This window comes from Phascolarctos cinereus, unplaced genomic scaffold (assembly GCF_003287225.1).
Source record: "Phascolarctos cinereus isolate Bilbo 61053 unplaced genomic scaffold, phaCin_HiC Scaffold_726;HRSCAF=1367, whole genome shotgun sequence".
NCBI lineage: Eukaryota > Metazoa > Chordata > Mammalia > Diprotodontia > Phascolarctidae > Phascolarctos > Phascolarctos cinereus.
This window is the reverse complement of record NW_027556098.1, coordinates 411,738,507-411,754,292: the sequence shown is the minus strand read 5'-3', so window position 1 is coordinate 411,754,292 and position 15,786 is coordinate 411,738,507. Positions and strand designations below refer to the sequence as shown.

General features: G+C 60.7%; 2 protein-coding genes across 2 annotated transcripts; both read right to left on the bottom strand.

The window, feature by feature from the left end:
- Window positions 1-191: 191 nt before the first annotated feature.
- Window positions 192-4,566, bottom strand: SIX5 (SIX homeobox 5). The gene is made up of 3 exons (XM_020979800.2): window positions 3,646-4,566; window positions 2,204-3,057; window positions 192-1,444 (listed from the first exon to the last, which is right to left on the bottom strand). Exons 1-3 carry the CDS (start codon window positions 4,536-4,538, stop codon window positions 888-890), a joined length of 2,304 nt encoding a protein of 767 aa, XP_020835459.1. The 5' UTR covers window positions 4,539-4,566; the 3' UTR covers window positions 192-887.
- Window positions 4,567-5,267: 701 nt separating this feature from the next.
- Window positions 5,268-14,741, bottom strand: DMPK (DM1 protein kinase). The gene is given in 16 exon segments (XM_020979808.2): window positions 5,268-5,946; window positions 6,222-6,296; window positions 6,468-6,514; window positions 6,756-6,844; window positions 7,213-7,379; window positions 7,617-7,716; window positions 8,615-8,700; window positions 9,404-9,652; window positions 9,774-9,980; window positions 10,232-10,325; window positions 10,464-10,612; window positions 11,432-11,482; window positions 11,484-11,528; window positions 11,834-11,917; window positions 11,996-12,087; window positions 14,329-14,741. Coding segments are annotated over 16 exon segments (1,899 nt in total). The 5' UTR covers window positions 14,498-14,741; the 3' UTR covers window positions 5,268-5,751.
- Window positions 14,742-15,786: the final 1,045 nt, after the last annotated feature.

Sequence of the window (15,786 nt, the reverse complement as noted above, 5' to 3'; positions counted from 1 at the left end):
TGTTTCTGGCTTCTCCAAATCGTCCCCCCTTCCCCAGCAGTCTTGCTTGGTGGTCAGACCACAAACCCCACGTTCCTTCCCTCCCTGTGACTTCCCTCCCAGAAGGAAGCGAAAGCTCAGTTGGGGTTGAAAAAGGGCATCAGGAAAGGGTGCTGACTTGCCCCCACGCCCCCAGGATCAGAGGCCCCCCCTGCATTTCTGGGTCTGGTTTATTGAAATTGAGGCAGTAACATGTCCTAGAAAAATATAAAGATTTGGGAAGGTACAAACCAAGGTCAGGAAGGTTACCCCCTCTTGGGAGGAAAGATCTTTGGTCTGGGGTTAAGGAGGGATTGTGGGGCCCTCACTGCCACCACCCAGACACTGTTGGCTACTTGGGAGACACGTGCACATGTTGGTAGGGCCCTAGGCCGTCTCACACTTGCCCACACCCTCTTCTGGGACCTCTCAAATTAACAGCCATTTGCAGGTCAGGGCAGGGTGTTCAGGAGGGGTAGGCCCAAGGACCGTAGTGTTTTTCCACAGACAATTCACAGCCAGTACCGGATTTGACAGGGATGGGTGTGCAGCCACCCCTCAGTCCCCCCAAGAATGGCTCCAGGCAGGTGGGGGGGGCATATACAGGAAGGTAGGGGCTGTAACAAGCTGAAGCCTCCACTTCCAGGAGAATTGAGGGCCCCCCAGAAGGAGACGGGCCGGGGGGGGGCCTCTGACCCCAAGGAGATGGGGTGAATTAGTGTTATGATTTGGAAGACAGTAGCATTTGTGGTAGACACAGGACCCCTGATTCCCCTTTGGCCCCTTGAAGAAGGAAGGACGCTGCAGTCTTCAGAGCACCTCATTTGGAGAGTGAAGTAAGGGAGAAGAACACAGAGGTATGGATCCGCTCACAGCTCCAGTGGCTCCTCCACAGGCACTGACTGCAGCTGGGTCAAGACCTTGTCCTCGGGCTCCAGTTCATCCCCCTCCTCAGCCCCCGTGTCCCCCAACAGGAGGCTGTCCCCATCAGGCAGCCTCAGGAGGGCATGGGGGGTGGGCGTTCCTAGCCCCTTCTCCATCTCAAAGAGCCCCTCAGTCCCCACCCCCAACTCCAGCCCCCCAGGCCAAGAAGGGACAGCAGGGATGGGGACGCTGGTTAGGAGGCCAGAGGAGTCCGGGGAGAAGGCCGGGCCAGCTGCCCCTAGGGCCCCAGGCGCCTGGGCCTGGGCCGAGAAGGAGGGGAGGGCTGGGCCAGGGGCCACCGTAGCCAGGACCGGTCCCTCGGCCACAGGAGCCGGGGCTTCCTGTTTGATGGGCAGCGCCAGGCTGGCGGCAGTGGGCGGCAGGGTCTGGGAGACCAGCATGCTGGCTGGGAAGGTTGCAGTCAGGATGATCTTGCCCTGCTGAAGCGTCATCCCTGTCACAATAGGGCTGCTGGAAACCGGGTTTGCCAAGAGGAAGTTACCTGTCAGGGAAGGGGGGATGGGATGAGATGGTGGCCACCTGAGCTTGACGCCTGTCACTGGGCTTTACCAACTGGCCACCCAGCAGCCAACCTCTTCCACTCTGGGCCCGCTTCCTCCTCTGCTAGGGGGATCACTTCTGCCTCCGTGGGGCTACAGTGACATAAACGCCTTCATCTGACAGGAGAAGCTGAGGCCCAGGCCTTCCTCCAGGTCACATCGCGTCAGACTGCCCGGACAGTCCCAGACCAGGGCCCCCGACTCCCAGGCCAAGAATTAGGAGAGAGATGAGAAAACAGGAAGGTGGTCCCGTTTATGCCTTAGAGCTAGAAGGAGCTTTTTCAAGATCACTGAATCCAATTCATGACACCAAAGGAAAGATGGAAGGCCCAGAGGGGGAAGGAACTTGGCTCCGGTCACATGGGGGGAAGGGGGCAGGGCAAGATTCTGGGCTCTTTCCACTGAATCGAGAGACAGGAGGGCAGCAGTGAAGAGAGGTAAGAGGGTGACCAAGGTTACTCTCCCCACCCCCAAGCCTTCCCAGGTTCCCTTCCCTTCCCCTCACCCTCCTCAGATCACAGGTTTGGGACTGGGAAGGGCCCCATGAAATTATTTAGTTTGGAAATGACAAAGTAGCCCAGAGAGAAAAGTGAACTTTCCCCAGTTCACACAGGTAAGAAAACAACAAAAGGGGTATTCAGGCACAGGGGCTATGGGTGCTCCCACCCAGAGGAGCCTGAGGAAGGGGAAAAGAGGTTTACCTGGGGCAGCTGTAGGTAACTGCAAAGCTGTGACCCCCATTCCTGGGTTGATGAGGTGAACATTGGCCTGGCCCAGGGTGGCTCCTGTTGCTGCCGCCACCTTGACAGGGCTAGCAGGCCCAGCCAACAGCTGTAGGGACCCCACGCCTTGGGGCAGGGTCACCACCTGGGATGTGGGCACCACTTGGGGAAGGGAGACCAAGGGTGAGGCCCCAGGGTAAACAGGGCCTGATGGAGATAGGGGGACCACCTGGGGGGCTGGCACGGGAGCTACGGGACCAGGGGGTGACAGTGGTACCACCTGAGGCCCCGGCCCAGCAGGCGTCACCACGGCAGGAGGAGGGAAGGCTGCTGCTGGCTGGGGGCCTGGGACCACTTGGGAGAGGGACAGCCCCTGCAGCGGCAGGGCTTCCTCCCCAGATGCCTGGTTCCCTTTGGAGCCCCCGTCTTCAGGCTGGGCATCTTCAGCCTTCGAGTCTCCAGGCTGGGGAACTTGGAGCAGGGAGGAGAGCGGAGCCTGGGCCTGTGGGCTGGAGGGTGGTGGGCCCCCTCCTCCAGCAGCCCCAGTGAGCAAGAGTGGAGCCAGGCCTGGGGCCTCCCCCAGGGCCAGCCCATTAATGATGAGAGAGCCTCCGTTAAGCAGCACAGCCGGGGAGCTGGCCGTGGTCAAGAAGCCCCCGTTGAGCAGTATAGACGGGGCACTCGGGGGTCCCGATGGAGCTGCTGCCCCAGCCAGGAACACAGAACCTGGAGCTGGCACGTCTGTGCTCCCTGGGGCCACTCCTGCTCCAGCCTCCACATCCTCGGCTCCGTGACTGGACTCATCTTCTGTACTGGGGTTCCCATCTGACTCACTGCCAAGAGAAAAGAGAGGCAGAAAGCTGAGTTTTCTGCGGATTTGGTAGGAGGCCCAGAAGGTCTTTGTCCCGAAGTCCCTAAAGGCTTATGGGGGACAGCTGGGAGTTGCAAAAGGCACTCTCTCTGAATCTGAGATGCCTCAAGTGTAACATGGTGGTGAGGTGGGGACAGACCCCAGGGCCCTGCACCCAGGGTGACTGGATCTCGATGGCAGCACAGCTGGGGAGTTCCACGTGGACTCTGGGTGGGAGGGGAGCTACTCGGCTTACGGGAAGGAAGGGTCACATTTCACAACAAAACAGGAGGCCCAAGCATGCTGCCTCTGGCCAGTCCTGCCCCCTCCTCCCTCGATCCCTCCCCGGCTCGGCAGGGCAGCGAAGGGGGCACTGCATCAGTCCTGGGGTCGAAGGGAAGACCGCCGGGGGGGGGGCGTGCCCAGCCTTCCCCCTCTCCGAGGAACAGTGAAGAGACCCCGAAGAGTTGGGGGGGGGGGTCTGGAAGGCAGCACGGGGAGGGGGAGGCCGCGCATCAGTCAGTCCGGACTGCCGGAGGAGGCGTGCCCAGCCTTCCCCCGGGGGTCTCACCTCCTGCTGGGCGCCCCAGCCGCCGCGGCAGCTGCCGCTGAAGCCCCGCTGCCGCCCGAGCCCGGGCCGCCCGTCCGGTCGCGCTGCCGTCGGTTCTTGAACCAGTTGCTGACCTGTGTAAGCGAGAGGCCGGTGAGCGCGGCGAGGCGGCGCTTCTCGTCGGGCGCGGGGTAGCGGTTGCCACGGTAGCAGGCCTTGAGCGCGGCCCGCGAGCGCTCCTTGAAGCAGTACACTGTCTCCTCGCCGTCCCAGATGGTCTTGGGCAGCGGGAACTTCTTGCGCAGCCGGTACTTGTCCACGGCGCCCAGCGCGCGGCCCCGGGCGCGCTCGGCCTCACGGTAGCGGGCGCGCAAGTAGAGATCCTGCAGGAAGGCGTGGTGCGCCGCGGGGAAGGGCCGGCTCTCCAGCAGCCGGTAGAGCTCGGCGAAGTCCCCGCGCTGGAAGGCCACGAGCGCCCGGGCGCGCAGCAGCGCGTCGCTGCCGCCACGTAGGCGCTCGGCGGGCGGCAGCGCGCCCAGAAAGCGGCCCAGGCGGCCCGCGTGGCCCGCCTGCAGCAGGGCCTCGCACACGCACGACACCTGCTCGGCCGAGAAGCGCAACCCGCCGCCGGGCGCGGGGCCGGGGGCGCCGCCCGGGCCCGGCGCCGGGGCGGCCGCGGCGGGGGGCGGCGGCTCCAGCCCGAGCGGCGGGGCCCCCGCGCCCTCCCCGGCCGCCGCCGCCTCACCCTCGGCCGCCTGCAGGGTCTGCAGCAGCCGCCGCGCCGTCTGCTCGTCCGCCTCGCCCTCGCCCTCGTCCTCCTCCTCCTCCTCCTCCTCCTCCTCGTCCGCGGCCCCAGCCGCCGCCGCCTCCCCGCTCGCCGGGCCCGCGCTCGGCTCCGCAGGGAAGGTAGCCATGTTTTGCAACTTTGGGAAGTTCCTCCCCCTTTCCTTCCCTCCCTCGGGCTTCCCCCGGCCCCCTCCCCTTCCAGCCCCTGTCCCCCCCTTCCAGCCCCTGTCCCCCCCTCCCGGCCCAGCGCGGGGCCCCGCCTCCCCTCCCCTCCCATCCCGAGCCACCTCCTTCCGCCCGCGGCACCGCCCCCTGCCCTTGGCATCCCCTCCTCCCAGGGGGTGTCTCCCGGAGACCCGCCGGCACGCCCCCGGCGCCCTCCCGGTCTAGCTTCCTCGCGTCCTCGCGCTTCGCCCGGGACGCGGCTCCTCCACCCCCTCCATCCAGGCGGGCGGGGCGGGGCGGGGCGGGGCTCTGGGCCTGGTCAGCTTCTTCCCTGGGGCCCCAGCCCCGCCCTCTCCCGCCCCTGCCCTAGTCGCTGGCCCCGCCCCCTCCGTTCCCTTCCCTTCTTCCTACCCAGGAAAAACTTGGGGGAAGAAAGTTTTCTGTAACTTTGGGAGCGCGGCGGTGCCTGCGCGGGGCGACTTCCGCCCTTAACCCGTTTCTCTCCGGGATCCCAGTCCAGTCTGCGAAGGCCCCCCCCACGCCCCCGGGGGGCCGTAGCAGCAGGCTGGACCCCTGCGGGCTCCCAGCCCCCCCTTCCCGGCTGAGACCTAGGCCCCGCCCGCCCTAGGACCCGCACTGCCCACTCAGACTCCTCGTGGGGTGGCGGGTGGGTGCAAGAACCAGGCCTGAGCCAAGGAGACCAAGAGGCTTTTATTGGGCGACAATAAATACCGGGGGGGGGGTCGGGCTCTCAGTGCATAAATAGAGAAGGGGTTGGGCACGGGACAACTCAGCCACCGCCACTCGGGGAACCCCGGCGTCCGGCTGGTGCAGAGGGCTGGGAAGTGGGTTTCAATAAATATCAAGCCGGGCAGCGAGTGGTGAGGGAGGCAGAGGAGGCCCGGGGCGCGCGTGGTGCGTGGAGGCGTGGGGGGCGGGGTCCCTGAAGTGAGGGCCAGTGTTTGGTCTGGGAGGGGGCAGCCCAGTGGGCGGCGCGGTCCTCCTCCCCCCCCCCCTTGATTCCCTCTCCTGACGCCGCCGGAGCCCCTGGGGACGGGTCCGGATCACGGGGATGGGGTCGCGCGCTACGTCCAGGGTAGGCGAGGATGGACTGCGCGCTGGGACCGCGGCTTCCCCTCCCGGGACGCCTGGGTTCATCGGGGACAAATCTAGGGCTCAGGGGCCGGGGGCGGTTCTGGGGCTGAGGCGAGCCGGCCAGGGGAAGCCCCAGCCGGGGCTGGGGCCAGGGCCAGAGCCGGGGTCGGGGTCAGCACAGGCCCCCAGCCCAGGGCGGCCCAGCGCTGTGGCAGAAGCCAGAGCAGCGGCGACGACGAGCAGCTGGCGCGTCTCCGATAGGCCTGGCTTACGGACCTGTGGGAAGACCGGGCCGAGGGTCAGGGGCGCGGTCTGATTGGTCTTTCTAGGCGGTCTGAGAGGAGCCCATTGGTCGCGACACCATCCCCCTACCCGGTCCCAGGCACAACCTTTCCCATCCCCATCCTCATTGGTCCCCTCGGCGTCCATACGTCCTGATTGGTCTGCCCTTCCATCCGCCCCTTCCCCAGTGGTCAGAGCCGGCAGAGAAGGAGCGAAGCAGAGGGGCCAGGCAGCAAGGGGGGGGGGGGTGAGCAGCCGGAGGGACGTACCCGGGCACAGGGCAGCAGGTGGCAGGGCACCACCAAGGGGTACTGGCACAGAGCCACGGCCGGGGGGCCATCTGGCTGGAGAAAGAAGGGACAGGTGACCAGATCGGAGACCCTCCAGGTCCCTCCCCAAGGCCACCCCTAGAGGGATCGCAGGAGAGATGTATTGGGCATTCCGAGGGCAGGTGAGGTGGAAAGAGGCCCTAGGGGATCTGGAGGGGGTCCCGGAAGCAGGCAGGGGAGTCTTACATGGGGAGGCAGCTCCGTGGCCTGGGGAAGGGGGAGCCCCGAGTTGGCTGGAAGAAGAAGAGAAAGGAAGTGGGGACGAGCAGTGGGCAGGCAGAGAGAGAGAGAGAGAGAGAGAGATCAGGACAGAGAGAGGACAGCAGCCTCGTGGCCTGGGCAGTCTGCTTCGTGTGCTGGCAGCCTCCAGCCCCCTGCTATCCCCATTGTGTCCCTAGGGTTCCTCCGGTTCTCTCTCCAGCCCTGCCCAGCACAGGGGGTGGGAACCCCTGGGGGGGGCGGAACTGGACTTGCCTGATGCTTGCAATTCCTCCATCCGCTCTCGAAGCTGCTGTATCTGAGCCTCTAGCTCCCCATTCCGGCTCTCTGCGGCCTGGAGCTGGCTAGGGGCAGAGTTGGAGAATGGTCACACCTGGGGTCCCAACCCCCTTCACTATGGGGCCAAACTTGGGAGAATAGGTCCACGTGGGCCATCAGTACTGCCTTGGCTCTTGAAATAGGACCCTAGTGGTTGTGTTCCTAGCATCCTGACAGTGTCCTGACCTAGGATGGAGAACTGGGACAGACCCCAGAAACCATCTAGTCCAATTTCCCAAATTTACAAAAAGGGGAAACTGAGGCCCAGGGCCAGGAAGGGACCTGCCCAAAGTCCCAGAAGTCTTGGTCATGACATGGCTTCATATCATGACAGAATAACTTACCTCCCTCCCTCCCTCAGCAAAAATATGATTCCAGCCAGGGTTTCACTGACCTGGCAAAGTTCTGGTTGGCTAAGCGGATGGCGTCCAGCTCTCTTCGAAGGCTCTGCTGGTTCAACATCTCTTCCTCCAGGGCAGCTTGGAGCTCTTGCAAGGTGAACCCCTCTTCTTCCTCCTTCTCTAGGCTTAGTGTGGCCTCCTCAGCCTGAGTCTGGGGGACCTTAAAATTTAGAGTGGTAAAGGACTTACCCAAGCCCATATAACTAGGAACTAGAATTCAAACCAGGGTCTTGTGACTTCAAAGTGCTCCTTCCATTAAGCTGAGTAGTGGCTCCCACCCTCTGCCAAGAGGGCCTTCTCATGATTGCTTTCTCTTTTCCAGCCCATTCTAGGTCCACAGCCCCCTCCTCCAGAAGCCTTCCTGGACTGACCCTCCAATCATACCCCTATCACTCACAGGCTCTTCGGGGGTGGCCAGCTCGGGTGGGGTAGGAACTGTGGGCTCAGGCTCCAGCTCCATAGGGGCAGAGTGACTGAACTCCTGGGCCTCACTTTCACTGTGGGAAGAGCATTTGTGCATTCCAAGGCTGCCCTGCCCTCCCCCAACCTCTTTGAGAAAGAGGGCCCTTCTGGAGAGGGGTAAGGGTAGTAGTAAGAGGGGTAATCCCACTTTCCCTCAGGATTCCCTTTCTCAGCAAGCAGGTGCTAGGCTCTGGGGCCACAGACATGTGCGTGCACACATACTGGTACTGATAACAACTGAACCTCGATTTCCCTGCTTTAGGGAACTCTACCAATGCAGGTCAGCATCTTCTTCAACTGACAGACTTAGAGCATGGCCTGGGACACTGAGAGGTTAAGTGTAAAGCCCAGGGTCATACAGCCAGGATAGGCTCTTCCCCAGTGAATCCATCCATAGATAGACAAGGTGTTCCAAAACCCTTCATGTCATTTTTCAGATTGTTTGTTTTTAACTTTAATAACTTTAAACTGCAGTAAGACTTTGGGGCTGGGAAGCTAGGTGGCCCAGAGTCAGGGGGACCAGAATTTGAATCCTGGCCTCAGACTAGCTATGTGACTCTTGGGCAGATCACTTCACCTGGTTTACCTCAGTTTCCTCATCTGTAAAATGAGCTGGAGAAGGAAATGGCAAACCGCTCCAGTATCTTTGCCAAGAAAACCCCAAATGGGGTCACATAGAGTCAGACATGATTGAAATGACTAAAACAACATTTTTGAGACACCCTGTATATGGGTGTATTCACATATATTTTCCACAAACATATGTGTGTGTGTGTGTGTGTATAATATATATATATATATGTATGTATGTATAATAAACACAGAGGAGTCAAGGTATGGGGGGTGGGGGGGAGTGGAGGCGCTAGTAGCTAGGACAGATCGGGAAAAGCCCCAGGTAGAAGGTGAGAGAAGAGAAGGTTCCCCCCTCCTCACCTGAGAGCAGCATAGGAGAATGAATAGCCCACAAAGGGTAAGTGTATACCCAGTGGGGGGCTTTCTATCAGGTCAGACAGTGTCTCCTGGAAGGAAAGAGAAGGGGACAGGCTTAGGGAAGCTCTGCCCAGTGCCTAGTGGAGGCCCACAAACCCAAGATGAGGAATCCAGGCTTCCCAACACTGGCTCCCAGACCCACCCTCATCCCCGTCTCCTTGAATGACAGCTAGCTCGAGGCCAGTGTAAAATGACCAGACAGTCTGGACAGTTCTTTTTGGTTCACAGTCCATGGTTTTCCAGGAGCTGAACTAGAGAACTTTTAGGGACTATCCCAGGCCTGAGGTTCTAAAACTTCATAAAACAAACTTCACGAAGAAATCTCCTGGATTCAGCACTTGAGGACCTAGAGGGCCACGTGTGGTCTAGAGGCTGCAGGTTCCCCACCCTGTAATCTAGAATTATTCATGCAAGGAGCATGTATTGGGAAATTGGAGGTGGGGGGGAGGTCATTTAAGGACATCCCTAAACTTCACTACTTACTAATGTTGATATATGCTTGCTCAGAAACTTCAGCCTGACAGAGCTGACCAGGAAACAAGAAGAAATCTTCCTTACTTATTGTCCTCTGCCCCTGCCCCTACCCTGGTCTAATGCTCCCCAAGCCTTAAGCATCCTGTTGGCTCTGAGGTGACCAGATGAGCTCAGGTTCTTGGCAAGCTGGGGACCCAAGCGGGGCCCCTGGGGGAGGCTGATAGGCGGGGCCGGGGTACGTACCCCACCCCCGCTCACCATGGCCGTGAGCCCGTCATCCACCAAGTCGAAGTTGCAGGTGTCCGTGGCTCCGGAAAAGTCAGGAACGAAGGGGGGAGAGCTGTCCCGAATGCCCTCCCAGTCGAGTCCCTGGAAGAACGGATGACCTCGGAAGTCCCCGGCCCCAGACCGTCCTAGCCGTACCTCCCGTGGGCATAGAAGCTGTTGGATCAGGTCTCGGGCTTCCGGAGGGACCTCAGCATCAGCCATGGGCAGGGACAGGTGCTCCTAGGGAAGGGGGAGGAGTCAGGGGCGCGCTCAAGGGAAGGGCTAGCCCCAGATCACCGTGGCGGGGCTGGGTGCCAGTGCCCGACTCAAAGATTCTCCCCGCAGGGTTCCCCGGGGGCACCTTGTAGTGGACGATTTTGCCGTAGGTTTCGGCCGTAGATTCAGCATAGAAAGGCGTCTGGCCGAAGAACATCTCGTAGGCAAACACACCCAGGGCCCACCAGTCACACTCGGGCCCATAGGAACATGCCCCTGTTCCGTCCCCCACAGACTGTAGGATCTCCGGAGACAGGTAGTCCGGGGTACCCACGGCTACTGACGAGCAAACCTGGAATGAGGATGTGAATCAGGCCCCGACCCCCAACCTTCAGCTTTCAGTGCTCTGCCCCCTCCCCGGCCCCACCCCTTTATCCATTTCTGCCCTCTGGCTTCACCTCCCCGCTTCTTTGTTTTGACCGCGCCTCTAGACTTTTAACCCATCGGGGGCCGCCTCACCTCTAGCAAAGGAGCCTCTGGCCCCTGCCTTACTCTACCTGGGGCGGTGTGTCAGGGTCTCCAGCTACGTCCTCCCCCACTTACCGTTCCGTCCTCTCGAAGCTTGAGGCAGGAACCAAAGTCGGCCAAGCGAATGTGGCCGCAGCGGTCCAGAAGGATGTTGTCTGGCTTGATGTCCCTGGACAAGGGGGTAACAGCTCTGAGAAGCCACTTCCTACACCCCCCCCCCGCCTCACTGTCCCCTTCCAGTCCAGTCCTCTCTCCTCCCCTCCTCCTCGCCCAGACCCTTTGGTGATTCACCCCCCAGGGGCCTGACCGGTGCACGTAGCCGAGCCGGTGCACCGAGTCGATGGCCAGGACCATCTCAGCCAGGTAGAAGCGAGCCATCTCTTCGGGGATCCGCTCCCCAAACTTGCTCAGAAGGGTCAGCAGGTCCCCGCCCACATAGTACTCCATCACCAGGTACTAGGGGGGAAGGAGGTTTGAGAGTCACTGACTTGGAGGCTCTCCCTCCACTGCTGCACTTGGTCCAGGGACCAGAGAAAGGAGGATAGGACAAGTGTGAAGACAGATAATCCCAAAGACAGATACCACTGAGTTGGCAACCTTTTCAGAGGCATTGAGATCTTATTGAGATTATTTTATTGAGATCCTATAGTCTAATTGCTAAAGCCCAGGTGTGACCACACCGTTCTTGTTCAATAAAGCTCAGTGGCCCCCTCGTAGCTCTGGGGTCAACTCTAGCACCCTAGAGACAAGCCACTCTAGCGTTCTCTTGACCCTTCACACATGACATCTCATCTCTGGCCTCAGTGGATAGACTGAAGTTCCGCATTCCTGAAATGCTTTCCGTCCTCCCTCCTCTTCTCCATGAAGACTTTCCTGATGCCCTCCCTAGTGCTTTTCCCTCCAAAATTACTTTGCATTTACCGTGTGCATATAGTCTGCACACACATATACAAATATATGTATACACAAAATAGCGTGCAAACTGTGGAAGACTGGGACGGGTTCGTTTTCTTCTTTGTAACCCCCACGCCTGGCACAGTAGGGACTTTCAGTTACTAGCCCTAGGACTCACGTGCCAGCGTAGGTGAGACGTACTTAATAAGTGATTGCTAAGTTGTTTTGCAGAAGAGGAAATCGAGGCAGCCCACAGTGTCCTCTGCCTCCAAGCTTATATCTATAACCCAAAGTCCCTGCATCTCCCTAAGGCCAGGCCACCAAAAAAGCCTTCCAGAACGACCGAGCCAGGCAGCTGGTTCAACTCCGCCCCCTCCTCACCAGGTAGTTCTCGTCTTGGAAAGCAAAATGCAGCTGCGTGACCCACCGGGGGGTCCCCATTCACCAGCACATCCCGCTCCTCTCGGAAACACGATACCTGTCGGGATGGGGTGGGGGGGAGAGACAGACGAAGCTGAGCCCCTGATTGAGGCCTGCACCCGCCCTAGTCCCCTCAAAGACTCCGCCCCTCTCCAGGATCCTCCCCCTTGTCCCCTCCCTGGATCCACCCCCGACCCCTCACAGACTCCGCCCCTCTCGGGGCTCTTCCCCATGCCCCTCCCTCCCTGGTTCCGCCCCTGATTCTTTACAGGTTGGGCTCCTCCCCCTTGTCCCCTCCCGGACCCCTCCCTAGCCCCGCCCCTTCTGGGACGCGCCCCTACCCTCCGGGCTCCGCCCCCTCACCTCTCCTCGCTTCAATATGTCCCATTTGTTCATGATCTTCATGGCAAACACCTGCCCGGTGCGCCTCAGCTTCACCACGGCCACCTGGCGGGGGAGGGCGTGAGTATGAGGGTGGCCGGCCCAGCCCCGCCCCAGCCCCGCCCCGGCCCAAGCCCCTCTCACCTCGCTGAACGCCCCGCGTCCGATCACCTTCAGAATCTCAAAGTCGTCCCTGCGCAGCTGGATCTCCTTCAGTCTCGCAACAACGGGCTCCGCTATGGGGGGGAGGTGGGCGAGAGCCGGGCCATGACACCCCTTCCCTTCTGCCCCTGGCCTTCAGGGGAGAGCGGAGGGGAGCCCGGCACGGAGTAGGCTCGCCCATGCTGGGGAGGGGGCGGGGAGTGGGGGGGAGGAGGAAATGGAGGGGGCGAGCAGCGGGGGGCCGGGGGCGAGCTGCTTGGTGGCAAGGGCGGGGCGGAGAGTGGGAAGGGGAGGGGGAGAAGAGCCGCAGCCGCCGCTGGGGCCGCCAGAGCTGCCGGCCCTTTTATGGCATAGCCCCGGCTTGGTTCTGGTCTAGCACGAGGGCGGGCTGTGCCCACACTGTCCACAAAAGGCAGCACCCTTCTCGGGGCTGGGGGTGGGGAGAACCATGAACCGTGCCCCCTTGCCTCAGTTTCCCTTTTTGTCTCCTCCCTGGGAGGAAGAAAACCTGGCTTCCACTTCTCCCAAGAGAAGAGAGTTTATTTAGCCCACGCCGAGACAGAGAGATGGAGAGATTTGAGAGAGAAGGAAAGACCCAGGCACCGAGAGATGGGGGGATAAGAGACCTCCAAAAAAAGGCAGAGGCAGAGACAGACACATGGAAAACACGGACAAGCAAGCGACGGGCAGCCCCTCGAGGCCACGGAGCAGGGAGCTGAGGAGGGCTCGGGAATGGGGAAGGCAGGCCGTGGGCTGGGCTGCGGCGAGGGCTTGAGTTTGAATTCTGGACTCCACAGCACCCCTCATACCTGGGGGAGGAAGCTGTTTACCCAGCAAAAGGAATGGGATTAAAAGATTAAGTGTTTGCCCCCACCCCCCCACCCCAGGGTTCTGCATGTTCTCCGACCGAGAGCTCGGGCAGTACCAGCATCTAAAGCCAGGTGATGGCAGGGGTTTGGAGTTCTTGGGGGTGGGGGGGAGATACAGACACCTGAGGGGGCTCTCGGGGCCCCACCTTTGTCCGTTGCCTTCCTTCCTTTCCTTCCTTCCTTCCTCCCTTCCTTCCTTCCCCTCCTCCTTCTTCCTTCTTTCCTTCCATCCTTCCCTCTTTCCTTCCTTCCCTTCCCATTCCTCCTTCCTTCCCATTCCCAACCCTAAGGGATAGGAGGAGGAGAGAAGACTGGAATAAAACTGAGGAATGATGGGGCAAGGCAGAGGTGGCCCTGGGGTCTCGTACCATCCACTTTTCCAGACCCTGCCCCTGCTCCCTTCACCATGGGATCTAGCCCTCAGTTCTCCCTTTTGTGAAACGAAGTCGGGGGACAGGACAGACAGGATGACCGCTAATCCAGGGAGCTGCCTTCCAGGACTGTGGCCAGTTGGGGATTCTGAAGCCCCAGGATAAACTAATCCTATTCCTCCCCCATCCCAATACCCCAACATCAGCCTCTCCAACACACATAGGCTTTTGATGCAGGCCCAGCCCTCAGTCAAGCCCAGTGGGACTTGGGGTACAGGAGGCCAAAACCTAGGGTCACTCAGACTCGGGGTGCTTCTGGTGTTGGTGAGTCAGAACCTCCTAGGGGCCAGAGAGGGCCCTGACTCACCCAAATCTCTCTTCCCTCCCTCCCCCGGGGCCCTAGGCACCTGTCAGGCTGTGGCGCCGACCACCTGCCACTGGCTGGCAGCTGCCACCCTTCCCTCAGACTCCTGGGACCTCTAAGCACTTAAGTGATCAGAGCATAGTGTAGGTGGCTAGAAGGATGTTTCTGCCACTTATGGGGTGGGGGAAATCTAGGAGAACTGGAACTTTCAGGTCAGAGCCCGAGGCCTCTCCTCCTTTACTCACCCTACCCTACCCCTCCCCAGGGCCGAGTCCTGTAGCCCAGGCCTTCTCTGATAGAGGGCCCAGAGAGGGAGGCTGCCCTCCCCTCTTCCAGCAATCTGCCAGATCCCCTAACTTACTCACTCAGCGTGGAGACCTCTGTTGCCCACTCCTCCATCCAGGAGCTGGGGCTGGGGCTCTTCTGACTCTCCTTTTCCTCTCCAGCCCCCCTCTGGCCCCTAATACTTCTCTGATGCTTCCTCAATTCTGCTTCCCCAAATCCGGACCCCTTTTCGGGGCTCTCTTCTTGTCCCCTGAAGGCTTCTTCAATGGCGCACCCCCATCCCTTCTTTGGGCCCTATCTTCCTCCTCCCCACGAACTGCTCCCTCCCTCTTGGGGATGCTCCCTTTCTGGCCCCGGTCCCCATGGCCTTGGGAGCGACCCTGTGGCTCGAGGCCCCTGCCTCCCTCCCTGGGGGAGAACACTCACCCCACTGCAGGAAGTCCAGCACATACTTGTCCTGGGCCAGGGCTGAGGCACTGAGCTCCTGGTAGACACACAGCAGCAGGTCGAGCAGGGGCTCCAGACCCACACACCCTCCATCGACCACCAGCTCCCGGAGCCGACGGAGCCGCTGCAGCCGGACCTCGGCCGACATGGCGGGGCTGCTGCCACCACCATGGCCCCCGCCCAGGCTGGGGTGGGGGGGGGCCTCACCTCTCACAGGCCTGGCAGGCCTGGCCCTAGCTCCCGGGCCTCATGGCTCCTCCCCCTTTCTCCCCCCCACCCCCAACCAACACCACCTCAGGGCCTTCTGCCCTCTCCCCTTTGGGAATAGGAACTCCAAGCGAGGCAAGTCCTGTGTTCCCCTTGGAGCTCAGCTATCCTGCGCTGTCTCTTCTCTTCTCCTCTCTTCCAGCCCAGCCCACCCCTGCCCTCCCTGCCCCTCCCTCCTCCCAATTTAACCCCCTTGTAGGCCCCAGGACACCAGCACCCCCCATACACCCCTTTTCTAATCCCTCTGTTTAACTCGTGGACATCACAAAGGGCCAGGGACCAGGGAATATATTCTTAACACTAAGAACTGTTTCACTAAGGTTAAGATTTACAGCTATTTCCTTACAACTGACCCTGTGAGGTAGGGAGCACAAATGTTATTTGCAGATAAGGAAGTTGATCCTGAGAAATTCAGTAACATGTCGCACTGTCACCCAGCTTTGAGAAGTCCAAGCTAGTTCTGCACCCCAGCCAGACCCTCGGTCTCTTTCCGCTTCAATCTTTCTTGCCTGAGGCAGAGGCACCCAAAGTCCCCAAATTGTGGGCTGGCAGTGGGGGACGTCAGATTTCTTTAGGGAAAGCATACAGGGGTCTCCTTCAGAGCGTGTAGCGGGAGCCGGACAGGGCCTTTGGGACCACTTCGTCCAACCCCTACGGGTTGCCACTGAAGAGCCTCTGGCCCAGAGTCCCGGCTTCCAAGCGACGACGGAGCCCTAAGGCAGAGCCAAGTCTGGGCTTGTGCCCACCACAGTCCCAGGAATGGGTCCTACTGGAGCGGGGAGAGCCCCTAACAATAGGATTTCACACCTTACAGTGTAGTCCAACCCCATGATGTTACAGATGAGGCCTAGATGGGAAGGGCACAGTAGAGAAGGGGTTCAAACCCAGCTCTCAAGTTGCTCCTGGTTGTGGGCTCTCTGAGGACAGAGAAGGGGATGGGGGGGAGGGGGCGCGGTATGGAGCAGCGGCTTCTCCCGTGACTCAGACTGTTTAAATTTAGCTGGGAGGTCCCTCCCGGGTTTAAATGGATCCATTTTGGGAGGGGAAAGGGGGGGGCAGGGAGAGGAGAGGAATTCACCCCTTCAGAGAGTGACTATGGCGGGGGACCCCCTTTCCAAAGGAAGACCTGCGTCTGGGGGGCAGGAGCTACAGCGCGGGGATCGTCCCAGA